The following is a 24862-nucleotide window of genomic DNA, read 5'->3' as shown; positions in this document are numbered from 1 at the left end:
ATACCCCAAAAGGCAACATGAAGAAATATGTAAATTACCTCGGGTTTGATGATGACTTTTTATTTATTATAATCAATCATTATCATTTTATAATCAATTATCATAATTTTAATTGTACTTGTTTATGGGGTACAGTGTGATAATTCATTACATGTATACAATGGGTGATGATTAAATCAAGGTAATTATCATGTCCATGTCCTTGAACATTTAAAATTTTTGGTTAACACATAATATTTGTACACATATAAGAAGTAGTACAGTGTGACATTTCAAAAGGGTATACAATATTTATTTCCATTAGCTAATAATGTTGAGGATTTTTTCAAACTTATTAATCATTCTTCTTTTGAGGAGTAGCTATTCATATAATTTACCCATTTTGAATTAGATTATTTGTTTTGGGTTGTTGAGTTTTAAAATTTTTTATATATTCTGAATATTAATCTTTAATTGGATAAATAGTTTCTAAAACTCTTTCTCATTCTGTAGATTGTTTCTTCACTCTGTTGACTATATCCTTTGCTCCTCAGAAACTTCTTAATTTAACATAATCCTGCTTGTCTGGTTTTTGCTTTGAATGCCTATAATTTGGGGGTCTTATAAAACAGAGGTATGCCTATTCCAATGTCTTGAAATGTTTCCTTGTTTTCTCTAGTGATTGCATAGTTTCAGGTGTTATATTTAGATCTTTGAACTATTTTGAGTTAATTTTGTATGTGTGTGAAAGATAGGGGTCAACTTTCAGTATTATACAGGTGAATATTTCGTTTTCCCAGCACCATTAATTGATGAGTCTTTCTTTTTCTCCAACACATGCTTTTAACACTTTTGTTGGAAATCTGTTGCCTGTATACGCATGGGGTTATTCCTGGGCTCTGTTCCATTAGTCTGTGTGTCTGTCTTTTGCCAATACTATGCTGTTTTGGTTACCATAGCTTTGTAGTGTATTTTGAAGCCAGATAGTGTGATGTCCTCTGCTTTGTTCTTTTTGCTCAAAATTGCTTTGGCAATTCTGAATTCTTTTGTGCTTCCATGTACTTTTTTAGGATCATATTTTCTATTTATATAAAGAAAGACTCGAGATATAAAGAATGTCATTGGTATTTTAGCGGGAATTGTATTGAAACTATAATTTGGTGATGACCTTTGGATATAGCACCAAAGGCATGATTCATGAAAAAAAAAAAAAAAAAAAGGATTGATAAGCTGGACTTCATTAAGGACAAGTCACCAGATGGGAGAAAATATTTGCAAAAGTCATATCTGATGAAGGATTTTTATCCAAAATAAACAAAAAACACTTAAAACTCAACAATAATAAAATATAAAATGTTATTACAAAAGAGTCAATAAAGAGGACATATAGATGACAAATAAGCATACCTGCCATGTATGATGCTCCACATCATATATCTTCAGGGAAACATAATTAAAACAACAAAATACCACTTTATAACTGTTAGCATGGCCAAAACCCATAACACTGACAACTCCAAATCCTGGTGCAGATGTGGAGAAATAGGAATTATCAAGGTAATTATCATGTCTCACTCACTGATAGTGGAAATTCAAAATGGTATAGTCACTTTTGAAGACAGTTTGTAATCCTGCCATACATACTCTTTCCATACATTAGAACATTTTCATATTTTCCCAAACAAGTTTAAAACTATGTTCACATGAAAACCCACACACAGATGTTTGCAGTAGATTTATTCATAATTTCTATAAGTTGAAAGCAACTGAAGATATCCTTTAGAAGGTGAAGGGATAAATTAATTGAGGTATATCCAGACCAGGGAATATTATTCAAAGCTAAAAAGACATGAGCAGCCAAGTCATAAAAACATGTGGAAGGAACTTAAATTCATATTACTAAATGAACAAAGCCAATCTGAAAAGGCTCTATTCTATATGATTCCAACTATATGACCTTCTGAAGAGGTAAATCTATAAAAACTACAAAAAGATCAGTGGTTGCCAGGGATTAGACAAAAGTGAATGATGAACTGTAGAGCTCAGCAGAAACACAGGACAGTGAAAAATACTCTGCATGATACTAGCAGTGGATATGTGTTAATATACACTTGTCCAGACCCACAGATTGCACAATACTAAGAATGAACTCTTGACAGTAGATTGAATCAGACATAACTTTCCTATGTTCATATATGAATACATGATCAGTGTAACTCCACATCATGTACAACCACAAAAATGGGAAGTTATACTCCATGTATGTATGATATGTCAAAATACATTCTACTGCCATGTATAACTAAAAAGAACAAATTAAAATTTGTTTTAAAAAGAGTGAGCCCTAACATTAGCTATGGACTTTGAGTAATAAATACGTGTACATGTAGACTCAATTGTAACAAACTGATTATACCATTCTGTTGGCAGATGTTGATAATGAGGGAGGCTATGTATGTAAAGGTGGTAGGCAAAGAGAGTATATGGAAAAATCTCTTCTCAGTTTTGTTATGAACTTACTTACATTTGCTCTAAAAAATGATTTTTAATTTTTTTTTACAAAAGAAATAAGCAAACTGTAACAAGCAAGTTTAAAAGAAGTAAAACAAAGATTGTAGTATAATTTGACTATGACAGGCATAAAACTTTATAAACAACTCAGTATTCTATAGCCTCATAAGTACTGAAATCTAGTTAAAAAACAACTCTCATTTTAAATTAACTACATATTAATTTATATGTTAAATACATATTTATGGCGCAAAAATACAATAGCGCCCTGGAAGAATTGTCATTCTGAATTCCCCTGGGGAGAAAACTGCCCTACATAACAAACATGTAAGAGATAATTGATATACACTTTCCTTAAAAGGCTTTTAAGTCAAAAGAAACCTCTGCTTCTCATTTTAGGCAGCTGGGAAGAAGCTGTGCTAAGAACTTTATGTGAATATTTTCATTTAACTCTCACTGCAAAATAGTGAGGTAGGCAGAATCATTCTTATTTTACAGATAAGAAAACTCAGGTTAGCCAGGTGTGGTGGCACATGCCTATAATTCCAGCAGCTGGGGAAGTTGAGGCAGGAGGATCACAAGCTCAAAGCCAACCTCAGCAATTTAGCAAGGTCCTAAGAAATTCAGCAAGACTCTGTCTCTAAATAAAATATGTAAAGTGGACTGGAGATGTAGCTCAGTGGTAAAGTGCCCCTGGGTTCAATCCCTAGTACCAAAAAACAAAAAGTAACATCCAAAGTAGACTACTAAGGGGTGGAAAAATGTGAACCCTCTAGGACACAAGGTCATCCAGTAGTCCTCTACAATATCTTGATCTCTGGGTTGTTCTCCAATCCACCCAGGATATTTGGGCATAATTAAAGTTTAGAACAAATCAAGTAATAAATATGCCTCAGGTTTCTAATCCTCCTCCATTCCTAATCTTTCATGCTCCTACCTCTGACCCATCCCACTCTTACCACAGCCTACGTCCTCACCTCGTCCTAGACTCCCAGTCTCCCTCTAGTCTAAGCTGCACCAGAGTTCTAAATCCATCCCTGAAATGCTTTCCCCATCTCTCACCTCCAGAAGTGGGGATTAACGATGGGAGAATGTTCTGGGATAAAACAGTGAATATGCCTGTTTCAAAAATGCTTGGTAATTTTTTAAAAGCTTGAAGTTTTAATAACTTCTTGGTAATAGCCATTGCAAAACATTCCTGAGTAAAAGTGGCCATACATTAATGTCCAGTTAAATGACTTTAGTATCAACACAGCTATGTCACATAAAATAATAGTCAGATAAAAATGCCAAGTATTATATGACACTGGGATAATCTCTGAAATTGTAAATTGAAATAACCCATCATGCTCTAAGAACTCCACATGCATGGTCTCATTTTACACTTAAAATTGTACAGTCAGTAGTGCAGTTGGTGCTATATTAACAATTTTACTTTTTTTTCTTTTAGTACTGTGATTGAACCCAGGGTTGCTTAACCACTGAGCCATATACCCAGCTTTCTTTCTCTTTTCTTTTTTTTTTAATTTTGAGACAGGGTCTCATTAAGTTGCTCAGGGCCTTTTAAAATTGCTGAGGCTAGCCTCCAACTTGCAATTCTTCTGTCCCAGCCTTCTAAGCCACTGGGATGATAGGCATGTGCCATCATGCCTAGCCATTTTACTTCTTTAAAAAGCCACAAATTGAGGATAAGAGAGGTGATCTAACACAGTAAGGCAAATGGCAGCTAGGGGTAGAACCTACAGAACCTCTCTTCAGGGCACATCACTACATCACTATGTTTATTTCTTTCTGTTCCAAAGATTTGAAATATACCACATGAATCCTCAATAAAAATTTATTTTACAATGACTTTTAAGAATGAAATGATTCTCATTTTACATATTTAACTTCAAATAGATCAAGATAAAATTCCATAAATTCTGACATCAGTTATTATACCCAAATACTAATATCAAGGACATATTTACCAAATATAGTTTTGGGGGAATCATATTCTGTAAATTAATATTTCACATTTTATTTTTCAAGCATTTAAACTCATATCATATCATTCCTTTTAGAGCCTGAAAACTTTTGGTCTGCTTCTTCCAATATTTATAAATGAAATTATCTACTTTCGGGAAACAATCCCCATCAGCCTGGGATGGGAGGTGGGGACTTTGGGTATCATAATGAAAAAGTCATAAGACATCCATTTTCTGTAGTTCCCCTGGACAACTCTCTTTAAACTCATGGAAGAGTATAAACTAATATATGTAAGAAAAGCTTATGTTGGTGACAGCAAATAATGTATAGAACAATAAAATGATACATTTAAACACTAGTAAAATGTATATTTCTAAAAAAAAAGTTTAATATCATCTGACTTTCTCACCTGAGAAAATACAGATAGTAATACCACAGGTTATATGAAATGTTCTGCTTTTATCCAACAATCTTCTTGTTCTCCTGCTTGGTACCTAAATAAAATTTAATATGGTAAATAAGGTGCAACAAATAAGTTGTACAACCCTTTTCACTTTAACACTACTCATAATATAAAAATTTTGGAAATATAGCAGATGCCTATGAATAAAAATTAATGGGATGAATTATGATACACTTAATGAAACATTCAAACAATTAAAAATAATGTGAAAAGATTATGTTATTGATTTCTTAAGAATGAAAGATACTTTTAGGGAATAAAATTATAAAATATAAACTACATTTTGATTCTATGTTGTTCAAAGTTAAGGGCATTGGATGTTAATGTCTCTAAACTGTCATCAGTAGTTGCTCATGCAGAGTAGGATCAGGAGGAAAGTTCTCTGACTATTTTACATATTTCTGTGATGTTTGAATTTCACAGTATATATGATTTCCTTTGCTAGCCAAAAAATAAGATTATTTTTAAATGAGGCAATCTCATCTAGGGTTTTAAATGCCTGCTTGATGTCATAGAAAAATAAATGTCAAGCATCTTTGAATATCTGTATTTCACACTGTGAAACAATTTTTAAAGACTTATTAAATACTGGGAGACTTCCGTAGGCAGTTTTATTTCCTGCCACTTATCTTTCCTTTTTTCATGCCAAGCCAATAGCCAGCCTTAGGGATCAAAAAACCTAGCATTTTACAATGGAAGGCAATCTAGGGAAGGAATTATTTCCACAAAAATTACTGCCTTAAAAATAAAGTTTCCAAATGTAATTACAAGATTGAGAAGTTTTACCAGAGTAAGTTGCACATATGAACTTCACAGATCAAAGCTACCTCAAGTTAAAAATTCATTTGAAATTACTATCTGTCTAGTAGTACCTTACTGTTTTAGTGATGAGTGAATTCACACATACCCACACACACACACATACATATGAATATGCACATATACACAATAATAATCAAAGACAAAGAATTTCACTTATATCCTTCATTTTACAACAGTAAATATTGTAACATAATCTTTTCACATTATTTGATCACACTAATTTGATCAAGATATGCTTTTTAAGCTCCAAATGGGTGTGTGTGTGTGTGTTAAGTAGAGATAAGGTGCCAACACTATCATGTGTTGCTCAAAGGCCACAGGACTCCTACTTGTTCACCTGGATGTAGCTAAGTGAAAATACAGGACTGTGATGAGGCAAGGTGTGGTACAGAGAGCTCAGAAGTGGGGTGGATTTTAGCTCCTCCTTCACTAGTCATGATCTTGGTCAAGTCACTTCTGCTTTCCAAGCCTCAGGTTCCTCACGTACAAAATGGAACTGATTAATCCTGATTGCAGATTCATTGTAAGGATTCACAATGGTGTGTATGAAGTGCTCAGCACAGTGCCTGAAAATACTATTTATAATTTTTCTCTGATCCTCTGCTCTACCTAGTGTTGTAGGAGAACTCATGGATGATCTTGAGAGTTAACACGGCCCTTACCATCATTTCTGAAGAAATCAATCTAAACAAAAGTCAGACCATGAAAATTAAGCAGAATTAAGACGTGACCATAACACTTGATTTTATGTTGAAATCCATAATGAGGATGTTCTTTTTTTCTTACCTTCTGGGATCCTCGAAGATAAGCCAGGAGTGTTCGGCACATGGGTAAAAGGATAAGGCTGCAGTTGAAGTTAAGAACAGATGCTGAAGCTCTGCTTAGACACAATCCTAGCTGAACAAACAAAGCAAGGGTCAAAACATAGTTAAGTACATAATCAAAAGAACCCTGACCTAGACCCACAAGTTGCAGGTATCTCCGTATTTCCCCTTTGAGGATCACAGTAAATGCCTGCTCCTTCTAGAGTCTTCAACAGCCCTCCTTTCACCAGAAAGCCTGTTAGCAAAATTGGTTTCTTTATGCTCGGAATGGCTGTAAAACTTAGTTCTCCTCTCATGTCAGCTAGTGTTGTTATCAAATGAGTACATTCTTCCAGTTCAATTTCTTGTTTTGTCCTCACTGTCTAGGTTTTGAGAGCTCTAGAGAGAGAAAATCTCAGCACTGTTTTCTGCAACTCTACATTCATGTGGCATTGGATCTTTTATTCACTGATATACCCTCAAGACTTTAAAGAGCTTTCATTTGTATACTCCCTCTGAAATTCTCTCAGCATAAGCCACTCCTTTACACTACATTACCTGCCTGCAAGCTCTTCACCTCACTAACTCTTCATCCCCAGGTTTCTAAGTAAGCTCTACTTACTCCAGACCTGAAAGCAGGAGAGTTGCCTCTATTATATACACTCACTGCTTTCTGTCCTTATTTTATTATAATGTCTGTTTAACACTCTTTCAATTTTCTCTTTTTAAGATTCATTTTATTTACTGTATATATATATGGGGTACGATGTGATCTTTTAACATGTAGATACATTGTGGAATGATAAAATCAGGCCAATAGATATGTATCACCTCAAATAAATACTTATCATATCCTTGTAGTAAGACCATTTAAAATCCACTTTTTGCTATTTTGAAACTTGCTACAAATTATTATTAGTCACCATTGTGCAATACATCGTCAGAACCTATTCCTCCTGTCTGAAACTTTGCGCCCTTCAATCAACATCTCCTCTTTCCTCACCTGCCACCACCCTGCCCGAAGCCTCTGGTAATCATTCTACTCTCTATCTCCAAGAATTCTACTTTTTTAGGCAAGTGCTCTGCCACTGAGCATAACCTCAGCCCTCTACGTTTTTAGATCCTAACAATAAGCAATATCATACAGCAGTTCTCTTTCTGTGTCTGGCTTCATTCACTATGCACAGGGTCCTCTAGGTTCATTCATGCTGTTTGAGATGTTCAATCTTAAATGAGATGGTACCTTAGAAAACTGCAATTCATATATTTGGGTATGTCTTGGAAGCAGGACATAAGTGTTTTTTGTGCACTATTTCCATTTGGTCAGTTAATTTATGATTACAAAATAATTTCTAATTACAAAAATAAATGAATATTTTAGAATATAATACAGTGGTGTTAGCAAATACACAGTTATCTACTATTACTGGCCATGCACAGTTACAGTTTGAACATATTTCATTTATTAACATATCAAACCTTCTCCTATAACTCTGAGAAATAATTAATAGCTTTTTAGGATTACTCTTATATAAAGGGGAATGTGACATTATGATTATAATGTTATAATAGTAATAAGAGTAACATTAAGACCTAACATAAAACAACAACAAAAAAAAAGATGGTGTGGAGCTAAAATTGAGACCCAGAGGTTCTAGCTAGAGTGTCTATGGCATGAATAACCACTTTAGACTTCCTCTTCAAGTTGGCTTTTTAAAAGACAATGTCCAGAAGGCACATAGTAGGCAATAGATATTTTGTTAAACAACTTGAATTTACATTTGAAGAAAGAAAATGTAGACAACCAGTCTAGATAAAATTTCTCTCCTTATATGCTTTTCCATCAACAAGATGATTATTATTCTTGTTTTTTTATCATTAGAAAAATTAGAGGTACAAATATTTGAGATTATTAGAGAAGCCACAGCAATATGTTCATTAAGATTGCCTACACACTGAGGTTTGGAGGGGATTCCTAGCATTCTTATTCTTCTTTACTTCCGTTTAGTATGTGGCATGTTACTTTAAACATTTTATGTTTTGACCTATTTCTCTAAGTAAAGGGTAAGCCCTTCAAGGACAGGAAAAATAGTTCTAAAATGCTTAAGATCACTTTACATTTTATTTCAGTTCTCATGTAATTAATTGATTTTGAATAGATTTTTAATGTAATCCTCAGATCAGTTCTGTAACATAGGCTGAGTACACAGTATTATTGCCATTTCAGAGATAAAGAGCTTTTATTAAATAAAAATAATTATACCCACAACCAAAAATTCTGAATTTAATGCTTTGGGGTAGTGCCTAGATACCAACATTTCTGAAAGCTTCCCAGATAATTCTAATATGAAACCTGGGTTAAAAATCATAGTCATAAACTAGTTAGCTAAATTGTATTGTTCATAAATTATAAGACAAAAACAATCATTAAATTATAATGAGTAAACAGAATTTTATATCTACAAATTTACTGACCTAACTGGATTTAAAATTAATTTTCATATTTAGAAACAAAATTATTCTGAATATGCTTAAATTAAAAAGTGACAACAAGAAGATCTCATGTGCAGAAAGCTGACGCAGTGAGGAAGAACTAACAAGAGGCTTTTCATTTCCTACCCTCTAACACAAAAACAGGCGCTGCACAGGTGCCTTTAATGGACCACAGGACATCTTTTCAAAATGTTACAAGATACAAACGATTATACTCATTTCACAACTGAATTACATAAGGATCTTAGAGGCTGAAACCTTCCCCAAGGTCATACAACTAGTAGAAGATAAACTCTGTACCTTACACTGGGGGATTATCTTCATCTTGGGTTAAAATCAAGACCAAAAAGACAATAACAACAAAAAAAAAAAAAAAAAAAAAAACAGGCCCAGAAGGTTATGCAAGGAAAACTACTATTAAAAATAGGGAAAGCCTATTCCTATAGCCCCTTTGGGCCATATACATTATGACTTTGTTGCCAGAGGAGTTCCTTAGTCAAGACAAGGTCTTGAATTTTACTCCCATCAAGTGCAATTGCTTCACTTCATTCCTTGGGTTTGAAATACCCCTGTAACCCTAGCTAGCACCACTTCCTGTTCCGTTGGTATATTCATAAAAATGTATCTGATTAGACTCAAACTTCTTTTAGCTCCACTGTATGGCCTTGATTCTTACATACTCTCTCACAAGGTACCTCTCAACTCTAGGATCTAGGAAGGCAGAAATTGGTTTATACTTTTCTACTCCTTATTCATACCATGTTGCAAGTTCCTCAAATGCAACATTCTGGTGTTTACAGCTTTGAATCTTTAACCCTAACACAATGGCTATACCCAATAATATGGATGTGCACTGAATTTTTAAACACATGTATCATGCTATGATAATCATCTCATTTGGTTACAACACTACACTTGGTTCATATATTTATAACCTTCAGACGATTTTATTCAGGAATCCTCTATGTCTAACAATTACTTTAAAATAGCTCACAATATCATGGGAAAACATTAGGAAGTGGTCACAGAAAGTCCCTACTATTATCAGGAAGATGAAGTTTCTCTACTTACATGAATGCAATGCCATAAATGTGTATAAAGGAGAAAATCTCTTTCACAAAAACTAGACATCTCAAAAAATTATTAGTTCTATTATTATTCCCCTCAGAATTTTTATAAAAATTTATCCATCAAAATGGGTACTAAGGCAGACATGGTGGCACGCACCTGTAATCCCAACGGTTGAGGATTTCAAGCTCAAAGCCAGCCTCAGCTACTTAGGGAAACCCTAAGCAACTTAGCAAGACCCTGTCTCAAAATTTTAAAAAATTAAAAATTGAAAAACTTGTGAATAGTTGCTTTATTTATCAAAAGGGACTTTATAGATGTGATTAAGCTTATGGTTCTTAACCATAGGGAGAGTACTTTAAATTACCCAGGTGGATTCAATTTAATCATGTGAGCATTTAAGAGCTGAGAACCTTCTGCACTGGAGGCAACAGAGAGTGAGCAAAAAGGGATGTCAGAGAAATTCTATAAATAGGATTCACTGGTTGATATGTAGGGGCCCCTGTGTAAAGATAATGAGAAGCCTTGACTGGCAACCAGCAAGAAAAAGAAGACCTCAGTCCTCTGTCTGCAAGGGACTGTATTTTGGTAACACCCCCAAATAATCTTAGAGGCAGGTATTTCCCAGAACCTCACCAAGAATCCAGTTGACATATTCATTTCAGCCTGTGAACTTTGGAGTAGAGAAATCAATTGTTAAGTTTCTGACCTACAGAACTACAAAATAATAAATTTGTATTGTTTTAAACTACCATATGTATGATGATTTGTAAGAACAGCAAAACAAAACTAAGACACCAAAATGGAGGTCAGCTTTCATCAAATACTTATCAGATATTTCAGGCTGCAAAACCAATGACGTATTTCAAAAGACGGTATAGAATATATTCTTTAATTTCATAGTAAATTGTTAGAAGTACAAATTTTAGATTCAAACAAGTTTTCTTTTTCCTTTTGAGATGTCTAACCATATCATTTGTTAGATGACTGGCTATAAACAAATTATAAACTTCTCTGAAGAATGGGATATAAAACTGATGTCAATACACAATTCAAAATATAGGTACCATACAGATCACTTTCTCTAAAAATGTAATTAACTTAAATATTAGGAACAAACAATGATTTAAAATCCATTATTTCAGCATTTTTTTAAAAACTAGCAGTTTTGAAGCCAATAAGCTCATACTCAAAAAGAATTATTGAACTAAGATTCTAACTTAAAAGATACAAAAATAACACTATTCACCCCCAAAAAATGAAAACAAAACAAAGATTAAAACAGAAAATTTAAAACCCTTATAAACAAATTAAGATAAATCATAGGAGTTGGCAGTGGCATGATATACAGTCAATACTAAAAAACTAAGATCATTGCTATATGATACCAGTAAATATCTTTACAAAATTATTTTTAATATTTCATTTTATATGAACAATAAAATTATAATTTTTCTTTAAATAAGTTTAACAGGGCTGGGGTTGTGGTTCAGCAGTAGAGCACTCACCTAGCACATGCGAGGCCATGGGTTTGATCCTCAGCACGACATATAAATAAATAAGTCAAATAAAGGTAAAAATAAAAAAAAAAAAATAAGTTTAACAAAAGAAGTATAAATTCTGTATGTAAAAAATAAACAAGGGGCTGGGGATGTGGCTCAAGAGGTAGCGTGCTAGCCTGGCATGCGTGGGGTGCTGGGTTCGATCCTCAGCACCATATACAAATAAAAAAATAAAGATGTTGTGTCCACCAAAAACTAAATAAATAAATAAATATTAAAAATTCTCTCTCAAAAAAAATAAAAATAAAATAAAGATGTTGTGTCCACTGAAAACTAAAAAATAAATATTAAAAAAATTCTCTCTTTCTCTCTCTCTCTTTAAAAAAATAAACAAAACTAAAAAAAAAAAAAAAAAAAGAAGGCCTAAGAATTTGTTGTGATATGCCATGGTTTTGATAGGACAATTTAACATTGTTAAGAAGCCAGTCTCTCAAAAATCAATTTATAAACTTAATACAGCTCCAATCAAAACTGTATCAGGGTATTTTTCTTCTGAAACTTCACAAGCTTATTTTAAAATGTATATGGAAAAGCAAAATTATTAAAACACTAAAAAAGAAGGAGGAAAAATTCAGTCTATAAAATGGGACTTATAAAATCATAGTAGTTTAATAGTTTAAGATTTTTTTTTGTTGATAGACAAATGACTAGTAGAACAAAACAAAGACCCATAAAAAGAAAAAAATATATTGAACTATGGTAGCTAATATGGACATAGGGCAGACACCATCTATTATACTGGAAAAAGAAATGTCTATTCAATTAAGGGGAAAATTGGTTTTGCATATGTAAAAAAAGAGATGACTTTTCTATTTCAAACCACCCCAAAACATTAGTTCCTGAATTGATTAAGGACTTAAATATCAAAAACAAAATTGAAACTTTTAATAAGCATATATGTAAATCTTTAGCACATTATCATAGATAAGAATTTCTCAAGACACACAAAGCTTAAAATCAAGCAAAAAAAAAAGCTAACACATTAAATACACATGTATTTAATTTATGTACGTACATAAATTAACACTACTTTTTCAAATGGCAGAGAAATGAAGAACCCAAACTTCAGAATAATAGTGAATTCTAGTAGAAAACGAGGAAGACAAGACACTTAGATGATAAAGAAGGATCAAATGCATAGTTGTATAGTACTCATAATGTTTTAATTCTAGGTGCAACCATGTGTTTTCATTATATCATATGTAGCGAAGATGATAAGCCTATTTAAATAAAAATCAGACTGGGTTGTGGTGCACACCTGTAATCTTAGCTATTCAGGAGGTCAGTGCAGGAGTATCACAATTCAAGGCCAGCTTCAGAAACTTAGTGGCATTCTGTCTCAAAATTTAAAATTAGAAAGGACTGGGATGTAGTTCGTTGGCCAAGCACCACTGAGTTTAATCCCCAGTGCTAACAAAAAGAAAAAAAAATCTAAAACCAAGATTATAACTGAAAAGATGCAAAACTGACACAGCCTCATCCAAATAAAATAAAAATATAACATCATAGAAAATCCAAACACTCTATAAACAAATTAATTTAAATCATAGGAGAGTATACTAGAGTAGTAGTCAATATTTTTAAGTGATGCATAGAAACATCAATGAGGTTCATGCCTAAATTAATAGACTATGTTAGGAACTGAGGACTAATAGTAATTAGATTCTGTCATTTAAAATAAGCCAATAAAAGAAATATATATATATATATATATATATATATATATATATATATCACTTAATATCACTTAAAGTGATATGTGTGTGTGTGTGTGTGTGTAAAATCACTTAATTCAATGTCTGTTACAATGCAAGAACTCAAAGAACACTGGGTATTAATAATAGGAACAGTGTATTCTGGGCTATCACTGAATTCTACATTTCAGATCAGCTGTACCTCATATACATTAAATATACCCATATTGCACCACATATTTTCAAAGAAACATAGCATTAGATATTGATACAACTCTTTGGGGAAAATCACTTTAAATCATACTCTTGCTAGATGGTCACTGCTGTTGTCTAGTACTATCTACATTCTTTATACAAATAGTATATCACAGGAAATAAGATGGGATACTATGTGTACATGTATACTGAAGCAGGCACAAGATGACTCTACAGATACTAAGAATATGAGTAAGGCATATACTTTTATTATCTTTCATTTATTTGTGCTCCTTAGAGTCCCAACTGAATACTTGGCAAAATATCAAGTCTTTTACACAGTGTTTATTGTCAACGAATGAAATATTGTTCCTGAAGAAGAGACAGGGTAATAATTAGTGTTTGTCAAGAAAGCAATAATTTTTCATTGAAAGATCCAAAAAACAATAAATTTAGGCTGTTCCTACATTATGAGTTAGAACAACTTAGAATACCATACAGTTTCTATTAGAAAGTCAATGAATAAAAATAATCCTCTCTGGACTATTTAATAAAGATGTTAAATATAATTTTCTCACCTCAATCAGCAAAGTTATAATCATTTAAGAATGATGGGATTCTTTGTTGTTTATCCATGCCTCCAAAGAAATAAAATAATTGATATTTCTTTTAATATAATATATGCAAATGATAAGAAAATTTTGGCTTAAGTAATTTTTAGATAATGATTTTACCTGCAATTTTAATATATCATGAAAATAAGTTTATTTAAAATAAATCAGCAAAAAAATCTATCAGAAAGTTGAAAACTTAAGAGGTCCAAATAAATTACAATTCACTTGAGGGTCAATGCTTCAAAGGAAATCTGTACACTTTTATTTTTCTAACTATTTGCTGAATGTGTAGAAGTGTTTAATTGTTGTATTTACATTAAATCAAAGAGTAATGTAATTCAAAGTGGCTTTAAGTGTCCCCTTGGAGTTTATTTTGACATTCTATCTTTTCCTTATGAAGCCAAGAAATTCAAATGGAAATTTTACCAAAGATCAATTTCTTCATGTGTTTGTTCCTGAATATTCTTATTATTTTAAACTTGGAATAAAAGTTATGTTTTACCAGATTCTCATCGAGTACAAATGTTCTTTCAGATTTGAAGGAGAGAGAGAAGAAAGGAGATGGAGCCATGTTCAATGACACAATTGTAAGAAAATATTTTATCTGATTTCTACATGGGCTCTATTCTAGTATCTAAGTACACTTTCTCCACTTAGTCACTATGAATCCATAAGCTCCATAAGCACCAACTACCTCAAATTTTCACTAAAACGAAACCACTGCCCCATGTTATCCACCCCACCCTAGCTGAACTATTTCTTTTACCCTCACCTGCTACTTGTTTTCAGATCTCATCAGTTAGCTGACACTAGATGGCAGTGTTATTTTCACATTTCAAGTCCTGGAGGAAGCCATCTGTGAATTATGTGAGGGTCTTCTCTCAGTATGGTAGCCAGGGTTAGGTTTAGGTTAGGCATTGTGAACTATCTGTGGCTCTCCATGGCAAGAGATTGACCAATGCATCTGTTCTTTATATCCACTCTGCTAGGAAGATTCCTCATAGTAGCTCTGGACCCTTTGGGAGCTAGACAGCCCACTTTTAATCTCTCTTGGAGAACATCCTATGAATGGCCTTTGATGTTTCCCAATATATATAAAGCAGACTCGGGCTCCATTTTGCCATAGTTTAGCAGTTCGATCTGTTGATAGGTTTGCCTGTTCTGCCTCTACTTTTGAAACTACTTTCTGTGTTCTGTGGTTTTTTTACCTTTCTATTTTTCCTAGGTGTTATTTCTCAACCGGTCCACTCCACTGAGGGGAACTCCATTTCCATCACCTGTATGAGACATGGTCGAGAATATCTCATTTGTCCATCCTTTATATGGAGTGCATGTTTTATCCCCAAAATTTACTTGTTGAGCCCCCAATCCTCAGTGTAAAAGACTTTGGGGATAGAGCCTCTGGGATATAATTAGCTTTAGTTTAGGTGACAGGGATAGTACCCCCATGTTAGGATTAGTGCCCTTTTGAGAAGAGGAACTAACTAGAGCTTGTTCTCTTTCCATCTCTCTCTCTTCCTATCATCATCTTGCTGTTAAGGTACAGCAGGAAGGTAGCCATCAGCAAACTAGGAAGGGGGCCTTCTCCAAATGTGGACCTATTGGCAGCTTGATCTTGGATTTCCTAGCCTCAAGAACTGTAAGAAACAAATGTTTGTTGATTAAGCCAACAACTCTATGACATTTTGTTGCAGAAGCTCAAATTAAAACAGTGCTATAAAATTTATAACAAGTCACACCATTTGAAAGAAATTATAAAAGAATATAACATTTAGAGAGTACAAATATATGGTTATTGTCCTAAAATCTCAAACATGTATCTTCTTATCTTAAATGCTATTCTTAAGATCCTTCTTAACAGCTATGAATCTTGAGCTAATTAACTGATACTTTAACAGTCTAAAATATAAGTAGTATAAAAAGTAACTTAGAGTCCTAGGGCCACTCTATCATATCCTTTCTCTAACCTATTTTCTATAGTTCTACAGTAAAAGTTATCTCTTCCACTTACATTATTTATTCAACATGTATTTATTGTGATGTGCACAGATTGCAGGATACCAGGAGTGAACTAAAAATAGAAAATGCCCTTTCCCTTAGTATTCCCATATTTTAGTAGGGAAAATAGATATTAATCAAATGGCTACATATGCAAATGTGAATTGTAGCAATGATAAATGCAGTGATGAATTTCTTGTACCAGGAAATGAGGTCCGAATGGGAAATCAGTAAGTCTTCCCTAATGAAGTGAAAAAAATAAACTGAGTCCTGGAGAGGGAGAGTTAAAGTAACCTAAGAATGAGAAGACCATGCACACGGGAGAAAACACTATGATAAGTGAAATGTAGCAAATGGGAACGTGTCCATAAAAAATTTAAAGCAGGCCAATATAGTGGGGGTATAGTGGAGGGGGAGGCTACAGGAAGCTGGAGAAGCAGGTGGGAGCCCTTGCTGGGTTTTGCAGGCTGTGTTAAGAATGTGTCTTTAGGCTAAAATCAAAGCACAGTACCTTACTGTGCTTGAGATGCTGTAACAACCACACACTGGGTGGTTTATAACAACTAACATTTATTTCCTACAATTTTGAAGGCTTGAAATTACAGATTCAAGGCAGATTAAGTCTAGTGAGGACCACCTCCTCATAGGTAATACTTTCTCACTCTTCATATGATGGCTAGCTAGCTCTCTGACGCCTCCTTAACAAGGGTGCTAGTCCTAACCATGGAAGGTTCTAACCTAGTTAGTTCCCTAATCACCAGCTCACCCCAAAGGCCCACTTTCTAATACTATTACCTTGGGGTTAGGTCTTCAATATATGAATTTGGAGAGCACAAACTTTCAGAGCAGAGCACAGTCACTATATTTAAACAGAAAATGGTACTGAAGAGATTATTATTTAATAATGATTACTCTCAATGAAGTGTGGAGAACAGATTGGAAGGGAGCAATTTTGGGCAATTATGTTACTTTATGCAGTTAATAATCACAGAAATGAAATTTTGTTAAATACAAGAATAACTTTTAAAGCTAATTATATTTGAATCTTACATACAGAAGATATTCAGTTTTGACCAAATATTTAACTTACTAGTACATTTATTTTATCAAATACTTTATTAAAAACATATTATTTTTAATTTGGAAAAGGGCCTCACCCACCTCTGTCTCCTACCCAGCATCTAAATCTCTTCTCTGATAGCCTCCAACCATAGGTAACCTCTGATTGAATTCTTCCAGAGACAGCTGGCTGTCCCACTCAAAAACTTCCATTGTATTTTCTGACACTGAGATAGAATTTCTGTCTCTGTAATTTTACCACAGAACTCCTCTGAATAATATTTTTTCTAAAACAGACATTTAAAAAAATGAACATAAAAGGGGTATGGTTTCCTAGCCCAGTCTAGTTTTCTTCGTGAATATAATTAGTTGCCACTACAGCTATTGTTGTAATTTTAAGAAGCTCTCATCATCTTGATGACACTTCCCAATGCACCTTATTAAGCACAGTCTTGACACAGATTGATCATACATAGTGGTACTGAAGAGCATCATCTCTCTAGGATGCCATTTGGCAATGCTAAGATTGTTATGTTATATAGCAATTATGTAACATAATGGCTCTTCCTGAATTTACAATGTATTTATTTCCTTTTTATGACTTGCTATCAAGAAATGATCCTTCTTTCCTATACTAGAAAGAAAACTTGTGGTGGGAGACAACAAGTATATAATTTATTGGCTTCAGTCCATTAAATTATATTGGATGTGATTCCTATTCCAACTTTTTCCCCTCTCAACGTCGTCTCAGCTAAATAAAAATTTTACATTCATGTTTTCCACATGTTCAAACAAGTTCTTGACAAAGCTATTAAAATGTAACAACTCCATGAAATAGTTGACTGTAGTGAGGACTGGCAAACTAACTTTCTGGTAAATTAATTTTCAAGCAAACATTTTGCTGTCACCTGGGAATTTGCTTAACAATTTAAGGGAATATAATATGACATGTGACATGCAAATACCTATAGAAACTATTCTATAGAGGGATTTGAAAACACCAGAAAGGTACTAATAATAGACTTAAATAATTGGTCATTTTTCTAGGTTCCTCTTGGGGAATCAACAATAAGCCATTTCCAGAAAAAAAAAAAAAAAAAAAAACAGAAAAGTAAAAATAACCCAACAGGTTTATAACATATTTTTGTATTGTGATTTGGTATTTGTGTTTGTCCAAAAATAAGCAAATTTGAGCTCTTTAAGGTCAATTTTACTGACTTCTCTCCCAAAGAGGTATTTTTTGATCAAATCAAGAACAGCCTATACAACACCTAATTTTTACACATTTTAGAGCCACAGAACTCTGTCACACAGGCTAACAAGCTATCAGACCATACTCCTGTGTGCCTTTACTTACACTAGCAGTTTATAAAGAAGCAAGGATAGGAACCCAGGTCCACCTGCCACAGTGTCATTGCCCTACCCACACATCAATCCAAGAAAAAAAGGTGAGTCAAGCGCCTCTTCTTTGCAAAACACAATACTTTTATTATTTTTTTTCTTTTTTACTTATAGATGAACACAATAACTTTATTTTGTTTGTTTATTTTTATATGGTGCTGAGGATGGAACCCAGTGCCTCACAAGTGTGAGGCAAGTGCTCTGCCACTGAGCTACAACCCCCAACCCCATAATACTTTCTTACTCTTACAGTTGCTTATATTTTCCCCCCAGAATATATATTTCCCTGTAATTTTATGCATATCTTCACAAGGGCTTCCCAAATCTGACTACAGATAGAAAATTTAAAACAAGCCTATCTTTGCTGCACTTTCTGAAATTCTGACTTCTTAGGTCTGAGGTACGGGTCAGGCTTGGTAGTCACTGTTTTAGAATAATTTTGATGGCAGACAAGTGTAAGTGTGAACTAAGCCCCTCCATTAGCTGTGTGGCCTTAGGTAATTCTCTTTCCCTATCTCAGTCTCATTTTCCTCACCTGCAAATTATAACAACAACAATAACAAATTCATACCAAAGGGTTGTATAAACATCAAGTGAGCAAATATAGAATTCAGTGCAGTGCCTAAATGTAGTTAGAAGTCAACAGATGTTATTATCATCATTGTATTTCCCAACCCTCTAAAAACCTGATCTAGTTTCAGAATGTAAATGCTGTCATGACATAGTTTGTTGCAGATCACTCTTGCCATGCTGTCCCTCCATCTTTAGCTCTGAAAGGTGGCATTGAAATTATATGTGTGAAAGCTGAACTTTCATTTGATTCATCTGCCTCTAAAGAATTCAAAGAAAGTTCTAGACTTTTAGTAATTATATGATGGATGAATGAATAAGCCTAAGAGATGATCCTTCAATATCCTTAGTTCAAAAAAAGAGAATATTTAACATGACTACCCAAGAAATCTGGCTCAGATCTAAGATCAGCACTCAAGACCTACTCTTTCCATCTTATTGCTCAAAGATAGCAAACATTTCCCTACTCTCCTCCACTCCTGCTGTCATTCTGGCAATCAAGATTTGCTCAGGAAATGAGCAGTACTCAGTTTGAAGAAAAATCCCATAGGCACCCTAGCTCACTGATGAGACTACATATGTCATCTAGTCCAACAATTTTTTTTTCTGTCCCATCTCATATTCCATGGGTTTAAACAAATCAAATTGATTTGATCATTCTATCAGGCCACTTGGCTATACTTTTATGTCATGTGGCTCAGTTCAGTTTGAGATTAACTGAACCCCATTTCCTGCCCTCACTTACACCTCAAATTTTCCCTCTTCTTCACTATGCTAACAGATGTGAGCATCTGTCTCAGTAATTTGTTTTCACCTTTTACCATATCTCTCATAGGGCACTTAACTCTTTATATTGTAATTGTTTACCTGTTTATCTCCTGTCTCCCCTAAAAAATTACCAAGTGGCAGTACAGACAAATGGCAAAGCCCAAACTGCCTATTTTTGAGGACTTTAAAGTGCATGATCACTAATAAGGAAATTTATATCCAAAAGTACTCTTGATAAAATATGCTCTGAGTAAAAAAAAGTCAAAGAAAATTAGTCATGAGACAAATATATGAACAGCAATAGACAACCACAAAAAGAAGATTACACAATTTTCCAAGGCAATGGTAGGAATTTTTAATATCTTTGGCATAATCAAAATTATATATGGCAGAAAATCAGAGCAATTTTTTCATATATCTATAAAGCCTGTCATTCTAATTTGAATGTTTGCTTTTCATCATTAATAAATTATAATAGGGCTATGAATTTGACTATTCCATGGGAGCAATTATATTTAAGAATAAAACATGAGTACTTGGGATGTAATTTAGTGGTATGGCATGTGCTTAACATTTGTTATGCCATAGTTCAATCCCCAGCATCACAACAATAAATAAATAAATAAATAAATAAATAAATAAATAAAAATACAAAATGACATTTTGGCAAAGAACTTACTTAAAAAGCCAATAATGTATTTTGATAAAGCTTCATATAGAAGCAATAGTGATAATCATGCCATAAGCAATCAGAAAATAATTAATGACAAAAGTAATCATTTCCTAGTGAAAAAAAAAATTAACTACTCTTGTAGTGCTCTTGGAGTAAAACCTAAAGTTGGTGACTTTCTGTTCTTTCCATAATAAACTGTTATTCATTACAAATGATTCTAACTGATGTCTGTCCAATGGCTGCCCTAGAGACTTTTAACGATGATGTAATTTTTGACTTGAGTTGACCTGTCTTCTCATCTATGAATTACTTCTTTAAAACAAACAAACAAAACCTCTCTATATCCTGATAAATTTAACAGTTATAAAGAAAAAGCTAGTGGAATTTTCCCCCATAAAACTAAGTGAACAACAAAAGTAGAGAGTCCATCCTGAATATATATCCAGATTTCCTAATACTTAGCTCAAAATTTCCTGTTTTATGCCTCCATTCTGCTATATTTTCTAAAAATGGCATTCCTTCCATTTTCAACAGGAATATGGCTTTTACTTACAAAAGTATATTGGAAGTCAGAAAGATATATAGTTATTACAGACAGAAAAGAAAACCATATCATAACACAATATTTCTGTCCCAGTTTTGTCTGTGTTGTCTTTCCTATGCCAAATGCTCAGATGGCAAGATATTCACTTCTAGACTATGTGTTTCTCTGGCAAAGTTAAAGTTCAACATCACCAGAATTAAGAATTGCATATGAACATGTCCATGAGCTTCTAAAGGCAATAATGTCTGGCAAACATGTCATTAGATGAAAAGCTATGCAATTTCTATCACAGCTAACACCTGGGTCCCTGGATTCCAATAATAAATATTACCTTTGCTTTCCCTCACAGAATTGTGGTAAAGAATAAAGATTTATCAAATGCAAATGGTCTGACCTCTTTGGTTGACAAATATTAGTGAAATGGAATTTTTTTTTATTTCAGCACTTAAATGCTGATTCATTTTGTTGTTGTTTGAAGAAAAATAAAACTGTATTTTATTAAAAATGGCAATCTAAGGAGAATCTGCAAACTGGGTAACTAAATACAAAAGTTTGCTGGATATAAGATTGATATTTAAAAACCAATAGCAATGCTGGGGCTATAGCTCAGTGGTAGATCACTTGGCTCACATGTGTGAGGAACTAGGTTCAATCCTCAGCACCACATAAAAATAAGTGAATAAATAAAGATATTGTGTCCATCTACAACTAAAAAAAGTCTTTTAAAATTAGCATTTTTATTCACCAGTCAAAAAATATAATTTTAAAAGAAGACAACCTTTATATGAGCATCAAAAACTATATTGGACTGAGAGATGAAGCTATTAAAATCATAAAATATTTTAAGGAAACATTATTATTGAATATGACATAAAGGAACACCCTTTATACAGGTTGGTATTTATGACCACACCTTAGCTTTTCCCCCTTTTTAAGACACAACAAACCTCAAGGCACAGTGGCACAGGCCTATAATCCCAGCATCTCAGGAGGCTGAGGGAAGAGGAACTCAAGTCCAAAGCCAACTTGGTGAGGCCCTAAACAATTTAGCAAGATCCTATGTCAAAATGAAAACTAAAAAAGGTCTAAGGATGTGGCTCAGTGGGAACCCATGGTTCAGCGTCCCTGGGTTCACTCCCTGGTACCAAAAGGATTACACACACACACACACACACACACACACACACAAAACAAAGCCTCAAGAGTTACAAAGCATTTGATTTTAATCACTTTTATACTTTCCTCCTTCGACAGAAATTATCTGTGCAGTGGAAAAGTCAGGGAGGAGTAAATTTATTTTACAGAGCATGGTTGACTTGAAATCTAACACAGGCCTCATTTCTCCCACATGGGTCCAGCACATCTGATGACAATTACTGAGTATTTAGTCACCTCTCAGCTATTCTTCATCAGAAATAGTCATTCCAAAACCTTGCTTCATTCTTTAAACCATTTTTAATTTAAAGTTAACTTAACATTTCTCCTAAAACTGGAAGCCCAAACAGATACACATACTGGTAGCCTAAGCATACAGAAAATTTTCAGAGAGTAAACAATGGACCTAGTAATGATATCCCATAATCTGGTCAGAATTTTTATCAGACTATTCATAATGACACATATTAAAACTTGTACTGAATGTTGTCTTAGCTTTTTAGCTGCTGTGACTAAAATATCTAACCAGAACAATTTTAGAGAAGGAAAAGTTTATTTGAGAGCTCACAGTTTCAGAGGTCCATAGAAGGCCAGCTCCATTCCTCAGGACTCAAGGTAAGGCAGAACATCATGGCAGAAGAGTGTGGCACAGAGAAGTGGCTCACAAGATAATCACAAAGCAGAGAGTGTTCTCTGCTTGCCAGATACAAATATATACCTCAAAGCCACGCCCAATGCCCCCCACCTCCTCCAGTCACACCCCACCTGCCTCCAATTAGCACTCAATTAATTCCATAAGGGGGTTAGTTCACCAATTGGGTTAAGACTCTCACAACCTGATCATTTCTGCTCTCAACCTTTTTGCATTGTCTCACACGTGAGATTTTAGGGGAAACCTCACATTCAGATTATAACAAATATGCAGATTCTTCTTTTATATGTGCTAACTGTATTCTTCTCAAACATATTGTCTATTTACTCTTTGTAAACTTGATCCTGTTTTTTATTAAGTCTTCCTAGTTGAATCTATAAAATTGCTTTTAAATTCCATCTCTGTTCTCAAAATACTTGCAATTTAGTTAATTTACCATGTCTGTATGTTTTTTTTTGTTTGTTTGTTTTTGGTTTTTTTGTGTGTGTGTGTATGATTCACCATGTCTTTTAATCAAGATTTTCAACTTTGAATCAGAAAATTCTCAGTCTTTTTGCAGGGGAAAATAAATTTAAGAGGAAGAACTCAGTGCCACAAAATGGCCTAAGAGTAGGTACTTGGTGAGGAAGGACTAAATGAGTAAATAGTTTGGTACAGATTATTTATTTAAACTTCTGATGCATATATGTTAAAGCATTAGAAAATACAGACCAACTCTTCACGAGTTTAATTGGTCAACTTAAATATGTAGACATAGACAGAGACAGAGACAGAGTCATAGATGAAACAGATGTAGTTATTACCTATCAGACACAGAAGGGAATTTCTAGTTTTTTCTATTATGTCATCAATATTTCATATACAAAAGCAAGTAGTTTTATTTTTGAAATTTAGTGTATTTTAGCAAAGAAATATCAAGAACTCAATGGATAAACAATAAAAAGTCATAATGAACTTTAATGAATTAATATACTTTGCAAATCTAATTAAATATCCAAAGGCTATCATTGCAAAAACAGAGGTTGTTCTGAGTAATAATATCTTTCACTGTATTGTCTTTGTCTCTGAAATACTTAAAGCCAAAAGCATGTTTTTAATTTATTCAGTGAAATATTAAAAATAACATGTTTAGCAATGAGTTTTTGATGACATGGATAAATCTAATGTAACAATTAAAGCTATATTTTAAAAGGAGAATACAAAACTGTTTATTCCAGATGATTACACTGCTACATCAAAAAAAGAAAAAACACACACCTGTAATTCCAGTGGCTCAGGAGGCTGAGGTAGAAGGATCGCCAGTCCAAAGCCAGCCTCAGCAACAGTGAGGCAGTATGTAACTCAATGAAACCCTGTCTGTAAATATAATACAAAATTGGGCTGGGGATGTGGCTCAGTGGTCAGGTGCCACTGAGTTCAATCCCTGGTGCCAAAAAGAAAAAGAAAAAACATTTATTTAGGAAATACATCAAAATATCAGCAATGATTATGTTTAAGTGTTGATATAAATGACTTTTGGATTTGTTTATTTTTGCAAATCTCCATTTTACATAATAAATATGAAAAAATTTTACATAATAAATATGAAAAAATTTTACATAATAAATATGAAAAATCCATAATAAAATTATTTTCTTAAGTAAATAAGATGGAAATTCTTAACAGTAAACATGGGAAATAATTTTATCTTTAAATATTGATAAAATAAAGCAAATTTCCATTTCTGTTTCTATGTATTTTCCATTTTTTTTCCATAATGGCATAGTTTATTTTCATAGTCAAAAATGCATGAATAGCTTTTTTAAATTATCTTGAAAATTTTTAATGGCTTAGGGTGGAATCTTTCAGATGACAAGCATTAAGCTGCCAA

General features: G+C 33.4%; 1 protein-coding gene across 2 annotated transcripts in view; it reads right to left on the bottom strand.

Annotated features, from left to right (window-relative positions):
* Positions 1 to 24862, bottom strand: part of Nox4 (NADPH oxidase 4) — a 159761-nt gene that overhangs the window by 121731 nt on the left and 13168 nt on the right. For both annotated transcript variants that reach the window (XM_076843892.2, XM_076843893.2), the window contains exons 3-4: positions 6530 to 6640; positions 4868 to 4952 (exon numbers count right to left, since the gene is read on the bottom strand). In XM_076843892.2, coding sequence (XP_076700007.2) covers positions 4868 to 4952; positions 6530 to 6640 — 196 coding nt within the window. The remainder of the gene's footprint in view (positions 1 to 4867; positions 4953 to 6529; positions 6641 to 24862) is intronic.

This window comes from Callospermophilus lateralis, chromosome 2 (genome assembly GCF_048772815.1).
Source record: "Callospermophilus lateralis isolate mCalLat2 chromosome 2, mCalLat2.hap1, whole genome shotgun sequence".
Lineage (NCBI taxonomy): Eukaryota > Metazoa > Chordata > Mammalia > Rodentia > Sciuridae > Callospermophilus > Callospermophilus lateralis.
The sequence above is the reverse complement of the archived record's forward strand: the minus strand, read 5'-3'. Positions and strand labels throughout refer to the sequence as shown.